At 42.1% G+C, this 22,769-nt stretch overlaps 1 protein-coding gene across 2 annotated transcripts in view; it reads right to left on the bottom strand.

The window, feature by feature from the left end:
* Positions 1-6,773: 6,773 nt before the first annotated feature.
* Positions 6,774-22,769, bottom strand: part of pax5 (paired box 5) — a 48,810-nt gene continuing 32,814 nt past the window's right edge. For both annotated transcript variants that reach the window (XM_026360767.1, XM_026360768.1), the window contains exons 8-11: positions 18,322-18,423; positions 16,035-16,121; positions 14,669-14,755; positions 6,774-13,309 (exon numbers count right to left, since the gene is read on the bottom strand). In XM_026360767.1, the coding sequence (XP_026216552.1) occupies positions 13,227-13,309; positions 14,669-14,755; positions 16,035-16,121; positions 18,322-18,423 (359 nt within the window). In that variant the 3' untranslated portion in view covers positions 6,774-13,226. The remainder of the gene's footprint in view (positions 13,310-14,668; positions 14,756-16,034; positions 16,122-18,321; positions 18,424-22,769) is intronic.

Genomic DNA, 22,769 nt, shown 5'->3' with positions numbered 1-22,769 from the left:
AAAATACCTGGAGCATTGACAAACCTATGACATGCTTTTGCCTTTGAGAAATAATGTGGTGTGTGCTCATTGATCTGTTGGAAGTGGTACAATGTTGTAAATTTTCTTTATTACTCAAAGTGGTTAAAAATCATTTGTTGTGCACAAAGATTTCTCTACATGCTATACTGAGACAACATGCCATTTGATCATGACAGCGCCGCAGCTGATGGGCATTTTTTTTTGTGACAGGGCCTCCGTGGTGTCTCAGCAGGGAGGGAAAGGGTAATGGTGGGTTGAGGAGCTGATAAGGGCAGTTTAACCTTAATAGAGTCTGAGAGAGTGTGGGGGGTGGGATGGTAATTTAAGACAGGTGTGAAGGTTGGAGTTGGAGGAGTAAAAAAAAAAAAAAAATCCATCTCAGCCCACATCATCTGTATTATTCCAGTGGTGGTAATGACTCCTGCTGTGCTTAGGTTGAAGGATCAGAGCTGGACTAAAAGCCAGCTGTCACCAGCCTCATACAGAAGACAGACTTTAACCTCTTCTGGTCATTCTTGGCCCCATTTCTCCTCCATTTATCAACATTACATCAACATTCAACAGTCAAATTACACCCTTTCTGTTGCATTAATAACAAATGCTTTCATTCGATATTAGGAAGTTAGTAAATGTGACCTAATGTTTACCGTATGTAAAATGATGGTTTACACTTCACATTAACAATAACAAAGCTGTGATCTGTGAATCGTGTCATATGGGACCTAAAATCATTACTGTCATTGTTCCTCCATTCAAAAAGGGGGCACTGCAATCCCAAATTGTAAACTGTGTCTGTCAGGCCATGCCTGTTTGAATGCTTAGGCGTTGTGTGTTGCACAATGTCCTGACCTGGATTAATGAATTAAAGCTGGAAAACCTGGCAGCATATAAACTAGTGCAAAACCTAAGGTGGGCCTTTGTCGGGCACGCAGTCCTTTCAGTTTAGCAGCAGAGCTGGGTGAGTTGAATCGTAATTCTTTGATTACTGCTGTCATCAAGTTAGTAAAACGTGCAGCTTGGAATCATCTGTGAATGTTGGATCAGATTAGAGAAGAGATTTGTGTTGTGCCCTGTTTGTTGCTTTCAGGTTGTGAGTGTGGGAGAAATGAGGCTTCTGCTCGCAATCACTCTGATTCTCCTTTTCTTATGTGAGTTCATGTTTCTTAAGAGGTGTTTTAAAACTGATATGGTCCAAAAGTTTTTTCTGTTTTTCTGTCTGCATGACTTTCCATTGCCCATTTGTTTTAGGGCTGCACACGGCACATATGTCTAATGACACCTTGCATGGATATCCTTGTGTGGTAAGTTTGTGAAAATGGATAGGGTTACAGGTTAGGAGCACAGAAAGACTGATGATGCATATTATTTGTAATCACAGGTTATTTTTTACTGTTATTTCAGGCTTAAAGCTTATAGCAAAAAAAAATTTTATGCTTATCACATCACTATATGATTTGCTAATGTTGCACTTGCTATTTTTTAGGCTGTATCCATGAGCAAGGCAGCAGCGTCTGTCCTCTTGTCCCCTCTCTCTCTGTACTCATGGCTGTCCTCCACGTTGCTGAGACTCATCCTGTCCGCCCCAGCTCTCGTCCTCAGCTCCCTCTATCACTCCCTCCTGCTCCTCCTGGCCTGGCCCTGGTGCGTTGCCACCGTGTGCATCTCCCTGTTGTTCACCTGTCTCCATGTGTCCCTGTACCTCTTTCACCTGGGCCTGGGGGTTGGAGTGGTGGCCATTTTGATCCTGGCACGTCACAAAATGGCTGATGGGGACGGCGCCAATATGAAAATTATGTACAAGCAGAAGAAACCGGAGAGTCGTCGCACCAACACAAGGCTGATGATGTTTGCTGGTGGAGTTGTGCATCAAGGATGAGATCTGCTCCAAAATGATAATGATGATGTTGTCGGTTGTTGTATTTCTCTGAGTAAAAATTCACTTTTTCAGGCCTCCTTTTACTTCATTTATTTAATGAATGCACAACTGCAGTTGATTTATTTATTTTATACACAGACTCTGTGTTTAAATTGGTTTTGGGACTCTTTGTAGAGGAGCAACAGAGAAAAGCACTGATGAGCGCGTGTCCTCGTGACTTAAATGAGGGTGAAAATATATCTGCTAGTTGCTACTTTAAGCAACAGCCAGCCGCCGTCCACTTATCTATCTCTTTCTCATTTTTCTCTCTCCTCGTTTTCAAACGTGGCCCCAATTATCTGCGGATTGTTGTGCTGTTTTCGTCACGTTTGTAAATGTTATCATTAGACACGTCTGTCAAGTAGAGATGAGCGGAAAAAGAAAAAAGGAATAAGGGAAAATTTTCTGCATTCTTTGCGTCGCTGTCTTTAAATTTGTGTGTTTATACAATGCAGTCCAGCAGCAAACCATATTCCTGAAAAACACTAATAAAGGGAGTTAACGGGGAGAAAAACTACATGGGGTGCAGGCAGTGAAGGCAGCACATGCTCGCCCAAACCAGTAAACAGTATGTAGTGACACACTGAGGCTCAGGGAAGCAAGAAAAACTATTCTATCAAAACTATTAACACTCCAGCCGAAGGGTGTAGGCGTAAAGAGTAAAGGGTGAACTTTGTGTGTGTGTGTGTGTGTGACAAAAGAGACAGAGACTCAGACGGGAAATGAGGCTGGATCATAGAGATTTATTACATGGCCATGGTATCCTAATTAGCATAAAGACTGGACCAGCCCACTCAAGCAGAGAATTAAAAACCTTAATTGTGCTGTCAGCCTCCCTCTGTCTTTCTCACTGTTGACTCTACTTCATCCCCATCGCATTTGTCTCCTCTCACTCTCCTCGCCCTCTTCTCTCTGCTTATGAAGTAGCCTTCGTCCATGTGCTTTAATTGTTGGTGATAAATGGGAAGCGGGATGTTTGTAATTGTCTCAGAGATGGAAAAAGGACGTCAGAGATTGTCTGGAGGACGGAGAAGAGGAGGACGGGCAGTTTTCCTATTTTCGAAGTGAAGAGTGAGGAGAACGTTTATCACATGGGGTTTTTTGAAGGAGGAAAATTAGCTTGGCAGACATTAGGGAGGAAGTATTAGTTGTGTAGCGTAGACTTTATCACAAGCCAGACTGGAGTTCCATTGGCTTTCAGTGTCTACGATGGCACACATTGAAAAAGGTTTAATGTTAAGGACCCTTAACCATTTATCAATTATAACACAACATCAAGACATTTGGATAATACACAGTTGGTCATATGGTTATGTACGGGATGCACTGCATAAAATTTGTATTTTATTACTTAAACAGTGTTAAGTATCCATGTATGGTTTAAGGTTTTTACAGATAATTAAGTGGTAAGTTTGATGTATGGGCTCATTCAGTATTTATGACGTAAAATTTGATGTGAATAAAGTTAAAGTCCAGTTGTCTGTTTAGAAATCTTAAAAAAAAGTCATGTGTACATGCAACAATGTAGGGCTGCAGTAGCTCGTCTGGTAAAATACTTATGTACAAACCCCAAGATCAGGGGTTCAACTCACTCACTGTCATCTACTGTCTGGCAGCAGTCCAGTGATCAATAACGTATCTTGTCTTTATTATTACTTCTTCTTATTAGTAAAAGTAGTATAGAAAACTCAAAATTAAAGAAACTGAAGAATAATGCTGTATGTTACTACCCACAAACATCACTGCAAAACCAACAGCAACAATCAATCATGGATGCCCAGGAAACTTCAACAGACATATCTAAATGTATTGACCCATTAAGGTCCCTGAATCTTCTAGTCTTTGCTCAGCTTGGGGAGGAGAAGAGCTTGGCTGCTGAAGTATTAAGAGCTAACAGAATAATCAGCAGGAAGAAGAAGAAGAAGAAGAAGAAGGAAGTGGGAGCGTTTTTGCGAGGGTCAGTTCTTTTTCTGCTGTCAAAGCTTCACCTGCAGCTGCAGATGAGGGTAAGACTGAAGAAGCCGGCTCCTCTCACACAGTTGCTCCCTCACCACTGACAGCTCATCCACACACACACACACACACACACACACACACACACATTTGTGGACAACAATACTCCCAACATGCATCATGTTAAACTTTCCTCTTTACCCCGATCCTCCTACCCCCTTTTTAACCTATCTGCTCTCCCTCTTGAGTCTTTCTCTTCTTCCTCTGTATCTTGTTCTCCCTTTGCCTCAGTTTCTTTCATTGTTCTTTCCGTTTCTACCCTCCTTCGCTCTCTTTCTCTCTAATTGGTCTTCGCTAGGTTAGTTTAGACAGGCCTATTCATCATAGCACCATCCTCAGAGACAAACCCTCGGGGAGCAAGGGAGAGATAGACGGAGTCAGACGGGAGGGCGAGAGGGTCCTCTGCTTGTCAAACCACTTCTCTCCTCTTTTTTTTCCCCCTCCTTTCTCCCTTTTCTCCGTCCCTTGTCTCTCTCTGCTCACTTCATGGATGTCAGTTTGTAGAAGGAAGACTGGGTGAGGGGTGTAAGGCGGGGGGGGGGGGGGGGGGGAATGTAGACACATTAGTTAGGCTATTAGTTCAACAAGCTGCTTCCATGCCTGTCAATGGTCCAACATCCACACACACATACACACACACACTCTTCTCACGTCTGACATTTGTTATATGTAGTATCTGTGCGAGGGAGTGATTGTGAGTGACGGGCTGAGGAGAAAAAAAAAAACGACACAGAACTACATGTCGTTCCTGGTGTCTGGTCCTAATGAGTGAAACATAGCGCACGAGCACTGTACAAATCTTTACCACCATCACTGTGCAATACATCTGTGTGACTTCAGTGTTTGTGGGGGTGCGAACATGGACGTGGCTGTAAAGGCGAAATGAGAAGCATGTAAAGGCTCACTTTATGAGCTCCAAATGTCTCCGGTGATAAGGTCAAACCACGTGTAAGTGTGTCGGGGAGTTTCTCTTCATCTGATGAGCCAACGGTTCAGTCCAGCAGACGGCTGGCTCGCTTCTCTCCAGCAAAAAAAGGTTCTCTCTGGTGTTTTGCAACCTTTATTGAAGCTATAATAAACCCGAGTAATGCTTTAAATAATAACTGGATGCACATGCACCTGTTACACATGATTCTCCACCTGAAACATGCACAATATGATTCCAGGAGAGAAACGCTAAATATTGTGGGGAAAAGCAAAGATAGAGAAGCAGAGAGAGAGTGAAGCGGCAAACGCTGCAGCCGTCATGAATATGCAACACATGCATCGCTACTCTGCTCAGTCCTTTGCTTCTGTATGTTTTGTCAGTTTCTCTCTTCCCTCTCCTTCTGTTTGATTCAGAGGCCCTGCTCCTGCTCTCTCACTCCTAATATCTCTTCAGCATCTCTTTTTCTCATCCCCCTCTCTCTCTCCTGTACGAGCCCCTCTTCACTAATCAGCTGAGGCCCAATTAGACTCAGTTGGCCCCACACCTCCTCCCTACAGGGGCTCTGGAGGGCCAAAAAATACCGATGCTGACTGACGTTAATTTGCATGACTTCTTGGCCTCCATAAGTACCACTGTTGTCTGTCTGTTCGTATAGGAAGCCAGAGGAGGAGGAAGAGGAGGGGAGGGAGGAGGAGAGGTAGAACATGTCAGTACCCAGTCATGTTATGTAATCTGGAGCAATAGGAGGAGAGTAAAGAGGGCAGACGGTGTCACACTGCCTTCTAACTAACTAAGCGCTGTCAAAGCTTTATTTTTCAAGTAGACGTTAATCTGACAGATCATACATCTGATCTGCATGTGTCAGACAAACACTGTTACTTTGATTATTTTCTTGCTTTTTAAACTGTGGCAGTGCAAAATGAAACTCCCCATATCCTCAGTTTCACCGCTACTTTGAAAGAAGAAAAGCAGCAATTTATTTTATGATACCTGGAAACCAAACTCATCTTTAGACCGGGTAAGGCAACATTACATAACGGGATCGTATGAAATTTATATTCACAGCCGAACAGTATTTTTTTCTTCTTCTTCCTTCTTTTGACTGGATTTTAAATTACAACATAAAAATTAATAACCTCATGAGAGATGGCTAACTCTGACTAGACACCAGACCACAACTGATTTTAACAAAAAGGTTCCTAGAAGTTCTGCAGCTCATTCTTGCCTCTTTCCTTGCAGTTTAATCAAGCATTGATTTCTGCAGAAAGTGAGTGTATGTTAAATTTGTCCTTTGTCATGTGACACCTTCTTACTCTATCATACAGATTTGCCTTTAGCTGGCACACATGCACACTGTGGGCAGACACCCAAGCTGCGGACAGCCCAGTCTGTGTCTCAAGCTGGGTATGTGCTGTTTTCTGTGTGTGTGGCGTGTTCTCACCATGTCGTGGCTTGTGTCCTATTATCACCCCTCTCCATACCTTGTCCTTCCTAACACACACACACACAAACACACACACACAAACACACACACACACACACACCTCTGCCCCTCCTGGACTCGGCCAGCAGCCAAGACAGCAGCACTGGGACGCTCCATTTTACTCAGATTGGTGGGGTGAAATGAGGGTTTAACAGTGCCCCCTCCTTGCCCCCAAACAGACAACCTGAGATGAAATCTGTCTTCCCAAGATGGGAGCAGCGCTGTGGGGTCAAACTGAGACACAAACAACCTCCAGTTCTGGATGCCTCTGATCATTTAGGCTCAGGCTATATGTTGTGAAATGTGATGTTTATGTCCAAATGCATGTTGTGTATATGTAAATATGCAGTTAAGCGCACGCAGAACCATTAACTTCCAAAAAATTATTTTTATTCTGAAGGACCAATAAAATTATGGCAAATATTTACAAATAATTACTTCTTAGCTTCACATTACAGGTACATAAATGGAATAATTCACTAACAACAGTCACTCAGGTGGACGGATGGACAGGTACACAGACTGAGTATGAAGAGATGCATCAAGCAAACCGCAAATTTAATATTTCACAGTAAACTTAAACTCAGGAAATAAAATAGCAATAATATTAACAATAGTAATATAAAAAAAAAAAAACAAGCATAATATCAAATTCACCATTTATTTCCAGTTTTCTGAACAAAATTGGTCACAATCAGAAAAAAAAATCAAACCAAAAAGTAAAGGAGAGAAATCAGGGGATATGATATCTTTGGCAAATTCGCACTGCAGTAAAATACATTCAAATATTAAGACAACACACAACACACAAAGAGAAAAAACACCAAGTTTTTGTTTGCAACTACTAGAAAATCGAATAAAAAACATACACATTTTCTTAAAGAAGCATATCTTTTACTTTTTTTTTTAAATCCTCCCCTCCAGAATATTTGAAGGCATATCTTATCTTCATTTTGTGTTTGTATCAGTATGTCAGTAAGTCTTTTCTGCTATTTTTATATGTTTTTGTACAAGAATCTATCATTTAAAACAGGCATCACAGGCTTTGGTGAATGTTACAGATATGTTTTTTTCTTTTTGTCGCATTTGATTTCGAAGGTGATTTTGTGAGTGAATTGTTAAAACCTAATTCCAACTTTGCATCTGTATTTGCATTCTGATGTAATTCTTACTGTCTTATGTTTGTTCATATTTTTTTTTTACCATAACATCACAGATATAAATATCTCTTTAACACCCCAGATAGGAAGCCATGAACACAAAAAAACTCCAGATTGTTACACGAAAGGCCACAGTAAGGTGAAAAATCATGTTATCTATTTTTTTTTTTTATTATTATTGAAACGTCTGCTTAAAAAACACAGTCGATTTTCATAGGCTGAGTCCTGTGTGTTTCCCCCTCTTCCACAGTTGAATAATATTAAGACGTACAGAACATTGTAACACTTCAAAATAAGATCTGTCCAGAGCCTAGTTATATCAACGAGCATGAAACAGATTGTGCCACTAATTGCTGTCAAGATGTGATACTGAAATCCCCTCAGGTTTGAGGAAGGCAGTAGCCATCTTGATGGATTCATATTGAGATACAGTCAGGCGGTGCACACTTGGTGAGAAATCATAATAAAGAAAAACACTAATTTGCATTTATTTCAGTTTCCTATTTGACTCGGAGCGGGGATTTTAAAAAAAAACATATGTGATTGTGTTTTCATGGACTGTAAACTGAAGCAGGGCTGCAAATACAATACCGTTTCTTTGTGTTTTTAAACGCTCTAAAGCCTCATGAAGAGAAAACTAAACACGAGATGTGATCTCACAGACTATTCTTGGGCAAAGAAAGATATCAGCAGCAATATTGCCATTGAAATGACCTAGCTTTGGCACAAAACACCCCGCTTCATTCCTATGCAGAATTTCTGACAGGACAGTGAGCATCACGTCTGAATAGTCAAAGAGAAAAGTAAGAAAGGAGAGGAAAAAAGGATTAATAGGGCTGTCGGAGGAAAGAGGGGAGGACTTTTTGAGGAAGGTCACAGGTCTGAAATCAACAGAATAGTTTTAATGTACCTAATCCTTGTGGTGTGGCAGTGCTACAGAAGAGGAGAGGAGAGAAGGGGAAAGACAAGTGCATGAGATATGATGAGATTAGGGATGAGGGAGGGGGGGGGGAGAAAAAAAAGGATGGGATGAGCTTCTGATGGCACAGCAGGTTTGGCCTCCCCTGGGGAACACAGGGGCATGAGAGGAGGGGTGATCACCACTCTGCAAAGGACAAAGGGAGGGAGAGAGGGTATGTCTGTACTTATATTTATGTGTGTGTGTGTGTGTGTGTGTGTGGCCTCTGCCTACCTTTGCTTCCTACAGCACCACCCACAACGACAGTCCCCCCCTCATTGCTGCAGTCAACGTGAAGAAGGCCAATCAAAATAACTGTGGGCCAATCAGAAGCGATTCCCTCTCTCTGTGTGAACCAATTAGGTCAAATCAATGGCAAGGCAAGCTGTGTCACTACGAGATGCATAGTTAGGGAATAATCCTATTAATGTGTCACTGCTTTCTTGGCTACACCGAAGAACGAGCATTGAGTTTGGCCGGTTTGGTGTTTGCAGGCGGATACAGGAGGCATGGTTGATTTCACCTCCTCAAGGTGAATGACTCTCAATCAATATCTTTTCATGTTTACAGTAATGTGTGTGTGTGTGTGTGTGTAAAAGGGTGTCATTCCTTTATACTGTAAGATACTCTGGTTAATAAAAAACAATATTACCAAACAGACTTGTAGTGTGTCCATTGCATGATTGGCTTTTCTGTATATTTTTTCAGTGGCCACTCCTTTTCATGCCACTGGGTCTGATTTAGCCCTGGTCCAGGACCATAGCACGTACTATTGTCCTACATGTACAACTGGAAGTCAGACACAGATACAGTGACTTAACAGAAAAAATGTAATGAAAGATTGTTGAAAATATAAACTCAGCAGATGACAGGAAATCTCCTCAGGGGCGTTCATGCTGGAAAAACAACAACAGGAAGCTGTAAAGTAGCAAAGTGGGTCTACACCTGTGCAGCTCTGCGAGGCACAGTGGTGCGTCGAGCACAGTGCTAACACGCTCACAGTGACAGTGTTAACATGGGGATGTTTAATAGGCACAGCATAATGTTTACATGGGTTAACTTGGCAGTATTTAACAAAGCGGCCTGGTGATGCAGCTGCATGTAATCCTATGCAACCAAAGGTCGTCCAGATATAAATGTCAACCTATTAGTTGTACTGGAGGGTTTTGGGATCACTAGAGTTGTAGAGCTGATCTGTGCCAATTTAAATTCATCCACCAGTTGGTGACAGTCTGAACTGAAACAGGAATTATTCCATCAGAGATTATAAGTCAATACAAGGTGGGACGCTTGCTGTTAATGTTAATGATGAAGTGCTAACCAGTGGCAGCACTGAACTGTATAGAGTACCACTCCAGTGACTGTTTGTTTCTTGCTACTGTACAGCTACTTGCCGTCATTTCTGTCCAGTGTTGAAGAACACAGACTTTACATTTGATGAGTATTTTCAATACTATACAAATGCTCCAAACCAATCAACCGTCCATCTGAGGCGTGATATCGTGCAGGAGTAGTGTGCTGTGCCGAACTGGGGCTTGGTCCTGTTTTTATTGATGGATTGTGGAAATTATTAACTGATGTTGATATAAAAATTGCTGTCTGTTACTTATTTGTGGCAGGTTTTATATAATCTATAACCCTGTGTTCTCATTGGGAGTTAGGAAATGATTTATTTAGGGGATTACAGGAATGGACACTGAATCTTGTTTTAGTGACTCATGGTCAGTCGGGGGGTGTTGACATATAAAACTAAAGGCACTGTCCTTGTTTTCAGCTGGTGTGGTTCAGGTTCAATAATGCCTCGGAAAGATCAAGAGCGAAAGACAGAAATAAGGAAGGGCTCCTGCTGCGAGCCCATGACGGCAGCACAGCGAGCGAAGCCGCTGTATGAATCTCGTTTAGAGTTGTGTACGCACAACTTTGAAGAACTACAAATGTAAAATGAATCCACTCTATCACTATTTCAAAAAATGCAAAAAAAAAAAGCAACAGATTGATATGCAAACTAACATCTTTGTCCAGTGTTTATAGGTATGTCTATATAGCTTTATTTTGTGTTGCACGCTGCAGATTTGGTGCCTTCGATCTGTTAGCTAGTAAAACTACAGAGTAGCAATAAGCACTACAATCAGCCACACATACCCAAAACAAACAAAACATGTGTAAACACTCGCAGATGATGGCTAACACCAGACACCTCTTCATCTTTTAATTGTAAAGAAAGCTTCTTCGCTAAAAATCTAAAGTCAAAAGTGAGTCATTGAAATCGCTACTGACATTGTGACTCTCACCGATTACTGTACAAATCTCGTGTGGACAGAAGTGAGACAGGAAGCTACGTACACGTTTAGAAAGATATTGCCCTCTCACAAGGTCATCGTTGTGGGCCCTCGAACGTTTGGGAGGGATAACAAACCGATTTCGGATCAGTCTCGAAGGGCAAATCTGTCCTACTCTGTCTGTACATTGAGTGGGTAAGGCCTCGACCCTGGTGTCATGCATTGTCACAGCGCAGAACTGATGTAGGAGAGAAACCAAAAAAAAAAAAAAAAACGTTCACTTGTTTTATCACAAAAGCAATGTTTTTATAGGAACAGTTTCAGGATATCAAACAGCACAAGGACAAGCACTCAAGAACGGGAGTAGAAGAAAAAAAAAAAAGTACTTCATGGCTCTAAAAGAGCCACAAAAGTAAAATGGCGCCTTTATATGATGATTGAGTCTCTTTGTGCTTTTGTAGTTAGTAAGCCGATCCACTAGGGGGGCCCGTCTTTGGGGAGTTTAAAGAGAGAAATAGAAAGAGAGCGATAGAAAGAGAAAGAGAGGGTGCTGCTGCTGCTTCCCAGCTCTTGTTTTGAATATTCACGAAGCAGATAAAAATGGCGTCTTGTTAAATGGCACCTGCATCAACTGATACCAGGCGACAAACTATTGACAAGAAAATTGCAATTGGATCACATTTATAAACAAAACTTCTTTTCATATTGAAAGTCTTTAAGATTTCATATTTCACTGCATCATCATCATCATCATCATCATCATCATCACTATTCTAGCACAACAGTGTGACACATATTATAAATCATTACAGGCATTCACTCTCATCACGGAGTGCAGCGCAGAAAAGCTTCTTAATATATTACTCTGTGTCTCCTCCATTATAAATAGCTCTTGATCATGACTAAATCTTGGCTGGGGAGGTTGGATAGCACCGTCATGTACAGTAACACTCCCTGGGTCCTTTGATTTTGGTCTGGCGTGAACACTTCTCTCTACAGTGGAGTGGTCAGACTTTAGGCTGTGCTTGAAAGACCTGTTAAACCACCTTGAATGCAAATGTAGATGTAGAGGACACAGCTTCCCTACTGTTTGCAAAACCCCATCCCCAAACAACTGATATCAAATTATGGCTTAGCAACCATGGCAGACCGGTCAAGCTTTGGATTTCTTCACACATTGAGTTTGGAGTTTGGTCTTTCCCAAATGAAAAATGAACTAATGTGAGCTGCTAATGTTAGCATTTGACTTACTAGATTACAACCTACAGTAGCAACCTAGTGTCCAAGAGCACATCATTGAGCACCGTGATAGTTTGTGGGGTTGTGGAGATACATAAAATATATTCATGGCCCCCAGGAAAGTGGGCCCTGGATGCTGACACAGTTTAGAACAAAGTTTGTAGCTCAAGCCAGTGTCAAGATAAACTTACTTTTAGTAAACACACTAGTTAAAAGTAGTCCCCATCCTAAAAGCCTTTCCTCTTATAACATTAAAAATGAAAACACAATGAAAATATTAGCAACAGGCTACAAAGCTGCAGAATGTAACTCAAGTTAGTGCCAGGGACTCGAAATCAATCCACTCCCTAGCTCCCAACAGCTGTGCATGCTGCAGGTAGCCTTTGTTAGGAAATTACAATAAATAAGAATGAATGTTTGACTTTCTGATCACAGGAGGCGTCGACAGCACCTCTCCACATTAAGTTAAGTTTCACTGTAAAATGTATAAATGCCATGTGAGAATGGAAAGCTTGACAGGCATTGCGACAGTAACTAAGGGGGACAGGGGTTGGCGAACGCTTGCATTAAAAATTAAGGTATCCCATTTGTTAGGCATTGTGATCCCAGGGGAAATCTGTTGAATCAACAGCAAAAAGAGTAGGATGAATAATGATATTATGGTGATTTTGGTCTTTCAAGATTATGAGAATTGGATTGTCTTTACTTGACCGCAGCATAGAAAATTGATTGATTGATGTCGGATCATAAAAAGACTGTTTGAAAAAAGTGATTTTGCTCTAATTAGCACAAATAATTTATTCAAAAATATTCCCAACCTGAAAACATTTTACCCAGAAGATCACAATACAGACGGTTCCAGTCACTGCTGCGCACATAGTCCACTAACTTCTTAGATTTGCACGTGATTGGTTAGAAAAAAGACAGGGACAGGTCTTGAAATATTATGGTAGGGTCCAAATTGACATGCTTAGAAAATCTTCTGTTTGCTTTGGGTATTGCCACTGCTCTTTCTGTGATCCTCACATTAATTCAATACCCATACAGTTTGTCTGTTGCAGCCCAGCAGTGTGTTTGTTGGTGTGTCAATCAAAGAAAATTCACTGACGTCAAAAATTTGCAATCTGCTCCTCATTGTACGCAGGCTTGGCTTGTACTGAGCAGTGCTGGTGCTATCCGTCCCTCCCTTGTCTCCTTCTCCTCATTCTCCTCTTCTCCCATTAGAACTTGTCAGTGGCGGTCGTAGGCGGAGGCTGTTGCAGTGGCAGCAGGTCCTGCCCCCCGTGATGTTGCACTGTAGTAGTATGGTGAGCCTGGGAAGAGACACGGACACGTTCAAGTCTAATTTATTCAACTTAAATGAGAATCAACAAAAAATAATCAGGTGTAGAATGAGAATGAGTTCAGTTTATTTTTTTTATTACGACTTGGGTCTTGTCGGCTTTATCTCTGTTGGTTATGATTACTGGTATGATGGTACAAAGCCAACAATCACCTATCAAATCCAACAGTTTCACAGTAACATAAGGATTCGACCACCGCACTAAGTCTAATCTCTTTTAAGTTTTTACTTGTTTGATTGGCTCGTGCTCCCGTTCATGTTCCTTTTCCAATTACACTTCTATAGCCATCCTGTCACGTCACCGATCTCAGCAATTAACTCGGTCAGATGGGAACGATGGTTAAAACGAATAAAAATAAAACCCAAGTTGTAATGAATCAGAATTATCCTGTAACGACGTGGAGTTTGCTCATGTGCAGTGTAAATGTGGAATGAGCGGCTTCAATTCTTCTGTGGAGATTATATTTTACTGGGAATGTGAGGAGTGAAAGGCAGGGATGAGATGACATGAGCTGATGAAATAATGACAGAAAATTAGTCTCTCTTTCATGTCAAACCAATAAAATGAACTCTGTCTGCTTCGTTTTCAATGTTACCGTGCTCACTCTCTCTCTCTCACGCACACACACACACACACACAGACAGAGAGACACACACTCACTTGAGATCTCAGTGACAGTCTAAGCTGACACACTGAGTACAGCTCTACTACTACTGATCCCTTGAGTCTATTCTCTCCTCAGGGGAGAGGTCAATCCAATACTGTAACCCCACTGATACACAGAAACCCGCACTCACACACTTTAATACACACAGAAAAAAACGCCACTACACACACCCAAACACACACACACACACACACACCTGTCTCTGTCACTTCCATCAATCACCCCAGCTGTGTGTTGACAGGTTATGTCTGTCCACAGTCCAGGTAATCTCAGGGGGCTCTTTGGGGAAGTGAGGCATTAAGCCGGCCTGACAAACTATTTAGTCTCACTCAGGACCTTAGATGCCCTCTCTCCCCTTGTGCCTCTTTATTTAACTTCCTTTTCTTTCATTTGTCACTTCTCAGCCTTCCTCGTCTTTCCTTTGTACCGCAGCCTCTCTCCATTCCCCAGCCATCAATCTTAAACCTTTCACTGTCTCCTAATGTGCATCTTGTCCTCATATTATGTGGCCACTCATCCGTTATCATACTAAAGTCCCTTACAGTGTCTCCTTCTCTGCTCTGCCATCATCTTTCCTCATCACTTCACCATCTTCCGCACACATTTCATTTGCCTCTTGCTACTTTGATTTGCTTTCTCTCTCTCTCTCTTTCACCACCTACCTTGCATCTGTCCTGCCTGGCTGGTGAAGAGACTGGAGGAGCAGCCGATTTCCGTCCCCAGGAGAGACCCATAATCCTGCTGAAACACTGGGGACAGAGGGGTGGAGGGGAAAGGAAAGGAGAGGTGAGGAAAGGATAGGAAAGTGTGGGGGTGCACTGCAGGTCAGCGCAGCACTGACCCCTCTCACCTATTGACCTTTTACACTGCCTCCCCTTGACCATTTCACCTTTAAATGTGACCTCTAAAATGCCTCCCAAGACAATGACTTTGACACTGATTGTGGTTTTAATTTAGATACTGATGCAGATGTGTAAAGACAATGTTGGGATATTACGTTTCAGTATGGGCTCCATTTGGGATATAGTCTAAATAAATAACAGTCTCCAAGTTCATTGCTGTGACTCACTGATGTGAGACAGAGCTCTGAGCCACCACAAAATTAGATATATCAGGCTTTAGCTACACAGGGAGCACATGACACGATAAAAAGTATATCATCAGCGTTAATGTTGCACTTAGAATATGAGTCTTTACAAAATGTACAAGCCAGCACTACATGAAAATGATGAGAACACACAGAATGAAGGTACAATACAGATTTTAAGCCTCAAAACAACATGAAAAATGCTTTAAATGTTTATACTCAAGGATGTATATTTTGTCTCAGCTCTTACACCTCACTTCGAGGTCCGGTGCTATCACTGCTGTCATGTCACATGCCGCGTCTCAGTCTAAATAGTTCATAGGCTTTAAGCTAATGTCGCCCGCTGGTGGCAGCTTGAGAGTGAATGAGCAGCAACTTGCCAAACAAATGAAGCAGCACTCATGCTTCTTGTTTGTGTGAGAGCTATTGTGGCTTCAAGTGGCTCAGCGCCTTTTACTTTCGATCGCTTTTACACGAGAGATCTCTAATTTATGGTATCAAATTCAAATTATGATCCCAGTTACAGTGTCTGGTTCTTCCACGGTAACTATATCACATCAAATCCCACAAATCCCAATATGCAATATTGATGAGATGTAGATAAATGCCTCCTAATCTTTTCCTTCCTCTCTGTCTCTGTAGCTCTCCGGCACAATTTTCTTCAAATCCATTCACACCTCAAATTGTCGTTTAAAAAAAAAAATCCTTCCACAGAACCATTAGTACGCCTGTGATGTATTGTACTGTACGGTACAATGCAGAATGAAATGTAATGCAGTGAAAAAGTGAACAGTGGAGCATGAAAGATACAGCATATTACCAGAGAGTATTAGAAAGCCTGGAACTGGGATGTGAGGTAAAATGAAACGAAATTCATTGACACAATTATTGATCCATTTGTGGTGAGCGGGACTGGCTGCGGAGAGATGGGATTTACCTACCTAATAAACTGGGGTTAGGAAATCTCCATGATTCGTTGTACGTGGAATACTGAGGATGGGAATATGGACTTCCAGAGAAATCTCCACCTGAGAGGAAAAAAAGAATAGATCGTGTTGTAAAACAGCAATGAATAGAGGATCTTTCCCTAACCTTAACCAAGTCATTTTGTATCAATCCAACATTATTCATTGTGGGTGGCAGAGGTGTTGTTTTCAAAGACAGATACTGCTGCATGTGGTTTGTAGACTAGTTTAGGACTGGACTGAAGCACTCAGTGAGGCTGTAGCAGTCCTGCCATACAGAGGATGATAGCGTAGCTTTTCTCCCTCATTTACTACTTACTGTCTGGGGTCTACACTTCTTCCTGTCTTCCTCTCCCACTCTTTCCGTCCCCTCTTTTTTTGTTTTTCTCTCTCATCCTCCTGCCTCCCTACAGCCCGCTATCTCACCCTTCAAATCAAAACAACATTCTTCCCCATTTCTTCTCCTCTTTTTACGCAGTCTCTCCATTTCACTCTTTTGCTCTCTCTTTCTTTTCTCCTGAACCTTCACTCCTCCCGGGGGATCCCTCTCCCATAGCTGACAGTCACAGACCCTCATGCCCCCTCCCTCCAACCTCCCCCGACCCATTCCTCCTCTCTCCCTCTCGTTCTGTCGGTTCTGCCTCACTGCTCTCCTACACCCCCTCTGAGTGTCAGCCCCCTGCTGCAGAGAGAAAGACAGAGAGACAGAGAGAGAGAGAGAGAGAGAGAGAGAGAGGAGGAGAACAGCAGAAGAGAGTTGCTTGCTTAATGAAGGTATGATATTAGACAGAGCGGACAAAAAGTAGGATAATTTGCCTAAGAAGTGCTGAGATAAAACACGGCGAAGCCAGAGAAGCAAAGTTGAGAGATTATCTCCTCCACTCATTCTAGTCAGCTTGTGGAGTCAGGCAGCTTCAAATATTCACTGAGAAGAATTTAAATGTCAAGACTGTTTATGTGTGGGTTTGGATGTACAACCAAGTTTTCTCTCTTGCACTATTCTTTGTGCAGCTGTGTGTGTGTGTGTGTTTGTGTTTGTGTGTGTCTTCTTATGCGTGTGTATGTTTAGCTGCGTCTGTCAGGTGGGGTCGAGATGCGGTCTCCATGGCATCCCTGGGTGCGAACATCCTCCCCTTGTCATCACCGTAGTGACGGCAACATGTCAGGTTGTTTAGGAGACAAGTGGGGGGGAGAGGGGTGGAAGGAGGGGAGAGGAGGATCATGGGTCTCCCTTGTGTGGCTCAGTGTCAAGGTCGCACACACACACACACACACACACACATACACGCTGTCAAAAACAAACACACAAGCACACAAACAATTGCATTCCACCACTCTCATAAACATACACCCACCCAACATGCACACACACACAAATATGCTGTCAAACCTGAGGACGGGGTGAGCGCAGGGGGACAGGGCGACAGGGTTACCCATCTTTAGACCTGCTGTTCCTACATGTCCACTGAGAGTGTGTGTATGTATGTGTGTGTGTGTCACGAATTGAATGACTGGGAATAGGCAGAGACAAGAACTTGTAAACAACATTGTTCTGACTATGTAGCACTTTGGTTGTTGCCTTTGTGTTTGTTCCTCTATTTCCTCTGCAGCAAAGCTCAGACTGACCAGGACCACCACAAGATCGAGAGAGAGAGAGAGAGAGAGGAAGAGAGAGGGAGGAAGGGCGAGAGAGAGAACAAGAACGGCGGTCCAGGATTGAAACACAAAAGCGGCATAGAAGGCGGAGTGGAAGGGAATGAATGAATTAGTCGTGGGTCACTGGTGATTCTCATTAAAAACAAATTACTAATGTTGAGGAGGGACAGCTGTGCTACTGTGGCTGGTTTCTAATGATACACACACACACACAGAAACACGCAAGACCAGCACAAACACACACACACACACACAGATATATAAATATATATATATATATATATATATATATATATATATATATATATATATATATATATATATATATATATATATACAGATGTACACCAAGGCACCCACTTGGCCCCCTGGGAGAACTGTCAGCCATAGTGTAGACAGACAAGAAAGAGGACGTAGCAGAAGTACACCCTCTAAGACAGTCACACACACGGGACACAGACCACGCATGAATCCACTGGGGATTCAGGTATGTAAGTACAGTCGCAGATGTGGTGAGACGTTTAGGATAAATCATTTGAATTGTTGTAAAGGAAACATCAGCTCAATGGTGGTTTGTTCATTTGTGTGTGTGTGTGAGCATACTCACCAGGTACCATGCCAGTGAGGGAAGGTGTGGTGTAGCTGCCCTGTCCAGTGGGAGGAACATGTGGAGGGTAGCCTGGCAGAGTTGTGCTGGCTAGGTCTCGGCCTGTAATCACACATGCACACACAATATTGTCTTTAGTCAGCACTGTCACTTATTTAAAATCATTGTCAACATGATGATGATGATAATGATCATCATCATCATCATTATTCTAGCTCAAAACCGTGTTTTCTCCTGCATATTGTCCTGAACCTCACATTCTCCTTCTTTACCATAAAACACTGTGTTGACAAAATCGCAGCAGGTGAACAGTTAAGAGATCACAGATCATTATGACATGAACCAGTCACACTCCAATTAAAAGATAGGGTTGGTAATATTCTATATTGTTCTTACTGTCAAAAACATCCAATCGAAACAAAATTCCAAATAAGGGAACTCTCTGAGTAGCAGGGGATGGGCTAAGGCTGGGGTTTCACAATCCTGAGGCACCCTGCCCTTCCACCTGATCCAGATAGTAAGCAGTTGGTGAGGCAGGAATAGAAAACAAGCGGGGCAGGGATCCTCCGGACTCAGGTATTGTTGGGATGGCTCTTTTAATTGAATGAGTAACACCATTCTTGAAAGAAGTATCTTCTAAAACATTTGACTGATAGAAAAAATAATAATAATAATGATTGAACGTCTTATGAATATAATGGTTTTAGTAAGCCACACAGCAGGAAATGCACAAGTCTAACTGGTAACATTGACACCCACTTCATTCCTCTAAGCCACGGCTTACACTACAGCCATTATTTATGTTGTCAGTTGAATGGATACCTGTCATGTGGTGACAGCATTCAAACATGTCACTCAATATTACTGTAGCAGTGATTTGCTTATATTAAAATGTTACTTTTAATACTCATGAAAATAAAAACACTAGATGCAGGATCTTCATTGAAAAATTCCTGCCAGCGCACAGTCGGGATGATGCTCTTTCTTTTGTCTCCTTGTTTTCTGTCCACTGGCACCTATTAATTTACCAACTCCTTCTTCTCCCATTACCACCTCCTCCTCCCTCCTTGCTCTGCGTGTCACTTGGTTGATAGGATATATAACTGCATTAGACTACATGACAGTGTGTCGGCCCAAATCATTTCTCTATGTTTGCACGCGGTAGACACTGGCAGTGCGTGGAGTGGGAGCCCTCCATTCATCATCATCATATGCGCACACAGCCGCACACACAAATGCGCCAACGCCCTCCTCCTTCCTCCGTGCACACACACATTTATCATCATCATAAACAACTCAGATGCTAACACCATCTATCCCTTTCACTTCCCCTCCACTTAACCACCACTAACTAACTGATGGGAGGAGTAGGTTGTACTGTAGAGGAGGAGGGGGAAGTCAAATAGAGAAGAAAACATAAAAGACAAGGAGATAGGGGAAATGGTATTAAACAAATACAAAACATGGAAGGAAAAGAGAAGAAGGTGTAGTTTAAGTAGAGGAGGAAGAAGTCTGCAGCCTCAGTAGAGGAAGTGTTTATTTACTTAAAATAAAAAGCACTTAAAAAGCAATACCATAATGTAAAATAACCACATGTTATTTTTGGAATGCATATGTTATTATTGATAATTATAATTTAAGCAAGAGCTAATTCTAACTACTTTATACTGTAAACTAGCTTATGTTGCTCTGTGTTTTATAATCTATTTACATGTATATCTACCTGTGTAAAATCTACTGGATTTAGTAGAATAACAATGATATACAGTAATTGCAGAAGTTCTTGTCTTCCCAGCCAGACCTTCAATAAAACACAACATCAGCCTGAACATAGGGTCTACAGTGATTGTCCCCACTTAGCCTGCCAGAAACCTGTGGGTGATCATTGATGATCAACTGAGCTTTACTGACCACATCTCCTTTGTATTAAGGGCAAAGATCAGACCATACCTTTTGGACTATACAACAAGACTCATCGTGCAGGCTCTGGTCATATCTCAACTGGATTACTGCCAAGTCTTACTGATGGAATTACCAGCATGCACCATCAAACCTCCAGATGATCCAAATTACAGCAGCATGACTCATTTTTTATCAGCCAAAAAGGACAAACATTACACCACTTTTAAAATCTCTCTTCCTGTAGCTGCCTGCATCAGGTTCAAAGCCTAAAACTTTGCCTACAAAGTGGTCAACTCAACAGCACCGGCTCAACTGAACTCTCTGATCCAGGTCTACAATGCATGTAAATCTTTCTCTGTATGTAAAACTATAAAATAAAAAATATATATATACAAAATAAAATATTACACTTATACCCCATGAAAATTAAACAGCTCTTTCTAAAGCACTTTACTTTGAAGTTCATCTCCTCAGCTTAGATATTTGCTTGCTTTGTACCTCACTTGAGGGTCGCTTTGGATAAAAGTCAAATCACTAAATGTAAATTTAGAGATGTTCCCATGTTAATAAGTGCATTAGTGGAGCAATTCCATTCAAATCTTTGGTCAGTCATGCTAGAAGCTCTGCCATGCTGTGTTTACAGCAGTGGTTTAGAATAAACGCTAAAATCAGCATGCTTACAACATGTTTACAGTGACTGTGTTAAACAGGTATAATATTTGTCATGTTTAGAATATTAGTTTGGCAGCATGCCAACACAAAGTGCAGCTGATGTAGAACTAACTGTTTTGCAGGCATGAGGTCGTAAATTAAAGCATTAGACGCCTTTGACATGCTGGTGGTGCACAATTATTACAAATCCCATTCAAAAGTTAAAAAAAAAAAAACGTACTTCAAAACCAGAAGTGTCAACATACTACTGTATTAGCACTGAAGGTAAAAATTCCAGGATCACTAAAGTCATTGGGATACATCCTCTGGCAACCATGAATGTCTGTCCAACATGTAGTTATTGCAGTCTGAGCCAAAACAATCGACCAGCATGGCTAGTGGGGATTATTATCATCAATGTTTCTGTTTCAAATATAAATACTGATCCATATTTAAAGAGAAAAATCAAAGGCAGCGTGGATTTGGTGAAGAAACCGAGTGGAAATGTAAAAGGAAAGGAAAACAAAACGTGGTTTACAAATCAGCTGAGGCGCTAGCCCTCCCATATTTATGTCCTCTTCACTTAGTATGGCTTCCCTCCCTCCCTACTTCTGTTCCTGTCTCACGGATTCTCTCTTTACCTCCAGCCTGCTCTGTCCCTCTCCACCTCCTTTCTCCTGTCTTGGTGTAGTAAAGTTTTTCTTGGTGTTTGACGCGACAGCGAGGCATTAGTGCAGACGGGCTACTCATCCGCTCAGGGTCAGTGCACAGGGCGAGGAGGAGAGGGAGGAGAAGGTGTAAGAGGGGAGAGATGGACTCTCTACAGCCTAACTTAGAGGGGGCAGACAGGGCCAGATCCTCTGAGGTGTGTCTTTGTGTGTGTGTGTGTGTGTTGCTGTGTCTTTGTGCATATGTATGCCAGTTGTGTTGATGTATCTGTTCTCCACAGCTTTGCCGTAGAGGTCAACAAACAAGTACAAGTCTCCTCCATGCTCACTTGCAGCTACAGATGAACACATATCCTCTGCCTCTATTTCTCCCTTTACTGTCTCCCTTTCCAGCTCCTGAATATCAAATGGCCATCAAAGCAACACATGTCAAACCTGGAGGGACTTGCAGGTCTACACCGTGTCCCTTTACGTGGTTGCACTCGAGTAAACCGGCTGAAGATCAGGGGAAAACGAACATGCCCTACAGATTTGGAAAGGCCTCGGAAAGGAAGATTGAGTGTGTGTAAATGTTTCTCTTGAGTGAGTGTCCAGAGTATCAGCACTTCAAGGATGCAATAACACTGCGTCAAACACACAGACGGTTGATCCCCTAGAGGGAGCTCTATTCTGAGGAAGAAGACAGGCTAGGAAATGCATGCATAATATGCAGAAGGTGTGTGCGCGTGTGAATATGAATTTGTGTGTTTGCATGCATAAGCAGAAATGGAAATTTTATCTCTCCCTCTTTTTCTCTTGTCTGTCTCTGTCTCTCTCTCTCTCTCTCTCTCTCTCTCTCTCTCTCAATGTGAGCAGGTAATATTCCTCAGTGGTTTCAGAGGGGGAAAAAAGAGCCCATTCCCAGATATCCCAAATTCCCAGCTCTATGATTCCCCTCATTACAGATGGGAACATCTAAGCCTTGTCCAAGTGCTCCCTGGTCTACTCTTAATTAACCGCTGCCTCTCCTGGCGCCCCTAAATGTAGAGAAAGACAGAGCACTCACTTTTCCCCTAAGCTACCACCTTTATTTCCCCCCTTTCCTCTCGACTTCTCACCTCTCCTGAGATCCAAAGCACTTCAAACAAGTTAAATCATGTAGAACCTATGTAGCTCCCTGTACTGCTGAGGTACTGTACTGCTTAGAAGTCTCTAAAGTCTGTGTGAAAAATTTATCAACGTTTTTTT

The sequence above is a fragment of the Anabas testudineus genome, chromosome 1 (assembly GCF_900324465.2).
Source record: "Anabas testudineus chromosome 1, fAnaTes1.2, whole genome shotgun sequence".
Classification (NCBI taxonomy): domain Eukaryota; kingdom Metazoa; phylum Chordata; class Actinopteri; order Anabantiformes; family Anabantidae; genus Anabas; species Anabas testudineus.
The sequence above is the reverse complement of the archived record's forward strand: the minus strand, read 5'-3'. Positions and strand labels throughout refer to the sequence as shown.